The sequence below is a fragment of the Tenrec ecaudatus genome, chromosome 16 (genome assembly GCF_050624435.1).
Source record: "Tenrec ecaudatus isolate mTenEca1 chromosome 16, mTenEca1.hap1, whole genome shotgun sequence".
NCBI classification, from domain to species: Eukaryota; Metazoa; Chordata; class Mammalia; order Afrosoricida; family Tenrecidae; genus Tenrec; species Tenrec ecaudatus.
In genome coordinates this window covers 23,870,550-23,876,107 of record NC_134545.1, presented here as the reverse complement: position 1 = coordinate 23,876,107, position 5,558 = coordinate 23,870,550, and the positions used below count along the sequence as shown (strand labels likewise).

The 5,558-nt window shown below is 59.2% G+C and overlaps 1 protein-coding gene across 1 annotated transcript; it reads right to left on the bottom strand.

Moving 5' to 3' along the window:
• Positions 1-255: 255 nt before the first annotated feature.
• Positions 256-5,333, bottom strand: PLA2G3 (phospholipase A2 group III). The gene is made up of 7 exons (XM_075533407.1): positions 4,820-5,333; positions 3,275-3,407; positions 2,964-3,098; positions 2,269-2,513; positions 1,491-1,620; positions 1,254-1,370; positions 256-475 (listed from the first exon to the last, which is right to left on the bottom strand). The coding sequence occupies exons 1-7, from the start codon at positions 5,331-5,333 to the stop codon at positions 256-258; spliced, it is 1,494 nt and encodes a 497-aa protein (XP_075389522.1).
• Between the last annotated feature and the right edge of the window lie 225 nt (positions 5,334-5,558).

Sequence of the window (5,558 nt, the reverse complement as noted above, 5' to 3'; positions counted from 1 at the left end):
AGTTCCCTGGCCAGGCCCGATCACAGGGCTCAGAGTGAGCCTTCTGAGCACGCCCTCCCGGTGCAGATCCTTGGTGTTGCCAGCCCACGGTCACCCAGAGCAGCAGGAGACACAGGAAGCATGTGGGTGTAGGATCCTCCTCTTGCAGCCTCTGCCTGGCCCCCAAAAAAGCCCGCCGTGCTTCATTCTCGGCCATGGAGAGGGGCTGAGGCCTCTAGGGCCTGGCAAAGCCAGGATCACGGTCCAGGCTGGTGCCTAGGAGAGCTGGATCTCAGGGTGCTGGCTCAAGGATTTCCACTGCGCATGGGGGCTCCGGGCCACCTGGGTCAGCCTCCTGCACTGTTCGAAGAATGATACCAGGCCCTCTGGGTGCTCTGGGAACCCCTCCTCGACACCACCCAGAATCTGGAGTCGCAGCTGAAGCCGTTGTAAATGGCGAGCGGACACCTTGATGGCCCTGGGGCTTCCCGGGCAGCTGTGGGGAGAGAAGAGAGAGGCAGACGGTCAGGGCTGCTAAAGAGCCCCTCTTTGTCTGCAGACAGGGAGGCTGAGGCCCACAGAGAACTCGGGTGGGGCTGGGGCCTAAGGTGCCCAGACGTCGCGATTTTTAACAATTTCCCCTGTGTCCCGCGGCGTTTTTAAAAAGTCCCGATTTTTGGAAAGAATGCATGACAAGCTAAGGTATACGGTCTTCGGCTGCCATGTGGCTATTTCGCCAGGATGAGTTTTCTCAATGGTGTCCCGCTTTACCAATGTTAAACTCTGTTCACTTTACTTGGGGCCACCAACAAAGAGGGCAGGGGGAGATGCACCTGGGAAGGGCCAGAATAAACCCCGTCCTGGGCTCTACACTCCCAGCTGGCTATGGGCCCCTGACCCAGCCGGGGCCTCAGTTTCCTCCCCTGTGAAATGGGAAAGGGGTTGGTTTTGAGGCGCAGAGTGAAATGCAATTGTTAAGTTAGGAGAGATCGGGCATTAAGTGCCTCACAAGCACCATCTCCTACAGCCATCTCGCCCGTCAGGGAAAAAAGGAGGCTCAGAAAGGTCAGCGGACTTGGCAGGTCCACTCCGGAGGTCAATGACAGAACTGAGATGCTGCCCGTGTGGACCAACTGGGCTCCAGCTGGACCTGGGTGGCCACAAGGGGTGAGGGCAATGAGCTCGGAGACCTCTAGGCCCCTCCTTTGCTTCCTCAGCCAGGAGCACAAAGGAGGTGCAGGCCTCCACACTCCCCGACCCTTGCTGTCACTCACCCTCTGCCTTCAGCACAGTCCAGCACAGGAGCCACCGTGAAGCAGGTCTTGCCCAGTAGCCCCAAAAGCATGCTGGTGCCCGGAGGTGGGTTGTGACGCCTCAGGAAACGCACAAGGCTGAGGGACAAAGGCAGGTCAGGCCAGGCAGGGGGCCTCGCTGGCCAGGGGGTGGGGTGGCCCTTCCACGTGCCTGGTGGGAAGGGGGACCCACCCTACGGTAGTCCCAGCAGGCCTCACCGACGGGTGCAGTTGCAATGGAAAAGCGGCTGGTGGGCATTGTTGAGCAGTTGGAACTTGGTCTCCTGGGGCCCGATCTGGTACAAACACCGGTCCAGGCGGCGGAAGCTGCGGCAGGCCCCGTGGGCGCCTAGAGGTGGGCACAGTGATGAGGGGATCCCAGGGTCTTGGGGCACTCCTGGCAGTAAACGGGGCACCGTTGCTGCCTCTGGCTCAGCCCTGGAGGGCTGCACGCATGGGAACAGAGACTCTGAGAGGTGGGGGAGGTCAGGGAAGGTTTCCTGGAGATGAGCACGTGCCAGGCAGAACAGAACAGCACGGGGCAGAGGTCAGTGAGGGCATGTGACTTTTGAGCAACAAAGAGAAATTGATGGGCCTAGAGTGCCTGCTCTGGGGTAAGGTCTGAAGAGGCAGGATCTGAAGGTGTTGGGAGATGACTGGCTGAAAGAAAGGGGAGACATGGCAGGGGCTCATTTTGACCTCTGCGGTCTCGGTTTGATGTGATGGAGGAAGTGGGGAGGGGCTTGGCACTGGAAAGGAGTCCAATCCCAGATCCTCACACACAGAGCCAGGGACCCAGGAGACAGGAATCCTTCTCGCAGGGAGGGGCTGCCCTAGCACTTGGACCTGTGTTCCCAAGCCACCATCCTGCCCAACTGCCTCACCCGTGAGCAGCCAGGGAAGAGGAGACTCAGTGTAGGAAGAAATTCAGCTTGGTCCGCAGGGGGGTAAAGAAACTGCAGCCCACGGACCCAGCTGGGTTAGGTTCTGAGCTTACCTTTATGAATGGAGCCATTCCATGGCCCCTGCCAGCCTGGCTGGAGCACCCTGAGGGCTGTGACCTTGGCTCTGCTGGGGTGCTCGGGTCCTTCCAGCTGTACTGGCCACTTCTGAGGGTGCTTGTCCCATTGCGGAGTGGTGGGGGATGGACTGGGGCTGGTTCTCAGAGCGGGGCTCCGGGAGGTATTGTAGAGAGTTCTGGGCTGGAGGCGGGCGAGGTGCATGGAACCATATGTCTTACACCTGGGTGATGGCCGTTGGGAGCCGTTAAAACAAACAAAACACCCAAAGCAAAACCCCACTGAATTCCAGCTGAGACCGACCCTGGATAGGGCTTCTACGGCTGTCGATCTTTACGGGAGCAGACAACCTCATCTTTCCCCAGCGGAGCAACTGGTGGCTTTGGGTCAGCAGTTCAAAGCCTCGCTCAGAGCAGGGTGGCAGCTAGTGGTCCTTGTTAGTAAGTAACCTGGAATTGCCCTTCCCAGAAGCCTCTGTGGCCATCTCCAGGGAGTCAGGGCTCTGCCAATTCCACCCCACCTCTCATCCCACTGGGCTGTGGCAGGCACCGGGGAGGGTCTCCGCCCTGAGGCGGCAGAATGAGGAGCATTTCCTAAAGGACAGACAGACGAATGGTGTCTTCTCCCCAGACTTGGGGATTGGGTTGAGGGTTCAAGGAGAGCAGTCACGTACCCGCCCCACCAGTACCAATCCACACACGCCTCTTGCTGTTCCAACAGGAAGCAAGGAATGTCCAGCACGTTGAAGAAGGTCACACTCACAAGGTACGAAATGGAGTCATGCTGGTTCTGCAGGCATTCGCGGAATCTGCCGAAGGCGGGACTCAGAGGGTGACCTGGCTTCTCCCCCATCCCACCCTGAGGCCACCAGCCAGGAACATTGGCCCTTAGCTTTCCCCACTGTTCAGGGGTCTCTGGGGTTCCCTCTGCACCCAGGAGCTGGACCTGTTCCTGAGCCCTCCACCCTCCTTGCCGGCCACTCACTTGGCATCACAGTTGCAGTGGGAGATGGTGTGGAAGCGGTAGTTTCGGATGCCGTAGGCGTACTGAAAGGGGGCGATGGTCTGTGGGCAGTGATCGTGTTCCTGGCAACAGAGATCAGGGCCGTGGAAGAGTCCTGCAGGTGGGGAGGAGGGCATGCCAGCTCAGTAGAGTCCTGGGCCCATCTGGTACCAAGAAGGCAGGACTGGTTCTTGCCTCAGCTTTGGCACCTATGGCCTGGTGGCCTCCGGCCTGTCACACTCCCTCTGCAGATGCCGGGAGCTCACCCAGGAGCTCCAGGAAAGTCTTCCAGCAGGGAAACGGAGTTGGCTTCCAGAGTCCCCAAACCACTCCAAAGTTATAAACCTGGGTGTCACGGGATGGCTGGCAGACAGGGTGCAGCCTTTCCTGCTGGCTCGACAAGGCATTGCCAGGATGCCAAACTGCTCCAACTCAGGTGCCAAATGCTCTGCCCGCAGCAGCGCTCTGGGCATCTGCACAGGCAGCTGTGCTGAGAGTGGGCGGACGAGAACACGCCCGCGCCCGCGCCCACGCCGCAGCGAGACAAGGCTGTTCCCAAGAGTACCGAGACCCTCAGAAAGACTCTGGAGCAGCCCTGCTCGGTCCTAGAGGATGGTGGCTGTGAGTCAGACTCCACCGGACCACAGTGACTCTATGGGACATCCCCCAAGTGCACAGCGAGCAGCGTTCCGGGAGGCATCGGCTCCATTCTTCAGGTGAGAAAACCGAGGTTCAGAGAGAAGTGACTTGCCTGGTTAGCAGGTGCTGAGCTGGGATTTGAACCCAGGCCTTCAGCTCCCTGCAGGGCAGAGGCTCGAGGCCCACGAAGCCTGCTCTTCAGGAGTGGCTGAGCTCACCTCCACAGGGTGGTGAGGACAAGGGTGAGCAAGACCTTATCCCCCCATGATTTTGTTTATACACCTATGCCGGGATTCACCAGGGCACCTTGTCCCCCAACTTTAAGCCAAAGCCAAACCAAATCTCACTGCCATCCAGCATAGCATGACACTACCAGACAGTATAGAACTGCCTGTTAGGGTTTCCAAGTCTCTAAATCTTTACAGAAGCAGACAGCTTCGTCTTTCCCTGGAGACGTGGCAGTTAGCAGCCCAATCCTTAGCCCACAGCATCACGGGGATTCCTACCCCCGTTTTACCCAAAATAAACAAACAAACAAACTCACTCCATGGAGCCGATGCCGACTCCTAGCGACCCTACAGGACAGGGTAGCACTGCCCTGGTGGGCTTCTGAGGCTGTAGCTATTTACAGGAGTAGAAAGCCCTATCTTCTTCCCACAGAGTTGCTGGTGGTTTTGAACTGCTGACCTTGCAGTTAAGCAGCCCAAAGCATAAGCACTCTACCACCAGGGCTTCCCTACACCCCCCCCCCCCACCTTCACTTTACAGATAAGGAAAGTGAGGCTCAGAGCAGCTAAGTCATTCCCCCTAAGGACACACAGCCTGGGAGATTTCCAGCCCACACTAAAACCTGCACTTCCTCCCCCCACTCAGGACCCGGCAGCTCACCTAGCTCCGACGAGTTATTGGCAGAATTCCCAATGCCACACCACAGTGTGCCAGGCATGGTCCAGCCCCTCTTGGTCCGGTGGTACCCCCTGCCAGATGTTCCACTCTGCCGAGTCACTCGTTTCTTCCCGGCACCTGCTGGCAGCTCCTCGGGCAGTTGGCAAGCCTCCCGCTGACTCTGGAGGGTGTTGAGGGCTGTCTGCAGCACAGGCCCAGGGGTGGAGGTGAAGGCGGCCCTGGTGGTCTCCCGAGCACAGAGGGTGTGGAAGGCTGCGATGAGCTTGGGTGAGTCCTGCCGGCTACATGCCTGCAGCCTCCCGTGGCCGTCCCAGCGGGTGTGGAACAAGGCCAGTCGCCCAGCATCCTTGGCCAAGAAGCTCAGGAAGGCCAGAGGACCACCAAAGGAGGGCCCAGCCAAGTGGCAGAAAGTGCGGTCCCAGCGGGGAACAGGAGAGTTCCCCAGGGCCACCCCTAGAAAGCCCAGCACTCCCAGAAAGACCCCCAGAACCCGCATCTCACCCTGCCCAGGCCCTGACAGGCAGACACAACCTCCCGATGCCTGCCCTGGCAGCCAGCCTGCCCGGGTGCCGGGTGCCATGCCACTGCTGAGTGGAAGCGGTGCAGCAGGCCCTAGTGAATGGAGCTGGAGGAGGAGGACCTAGAGGGCTGGAATATGAGGTGATCTCAGCCTTGTAACTGAATCCACCGGCTGGGCAGGCTGCTGATTGGCCAAGAAGCA

Bases quoted from the DNA above. Each gene is read 5' to 3' on its own strand.
- PLA2G3 (XM_075533407.1), bottom strand. From the start codon at position 5,333: ATGCGGGTTCTGGGGGTCTTTCTGGGAGTGCTGGGCTTTCTAGGGGTG. The intron at 1,371-1,490 runs GTGAGGCCTGCT...TTTGTCCCTCAG, and splicing joins CATTGCAACTGCACCCGTCG to CCTTGTGCGTTTCCTGAGGC. The intron at 476-1,253 runs GTGAGTGACAGC...CTCTCCCCACAG, and splicing joins GACTGTGCTGAAGGCAGAGG to CTGCCCGGGAAGCCCCAGGG.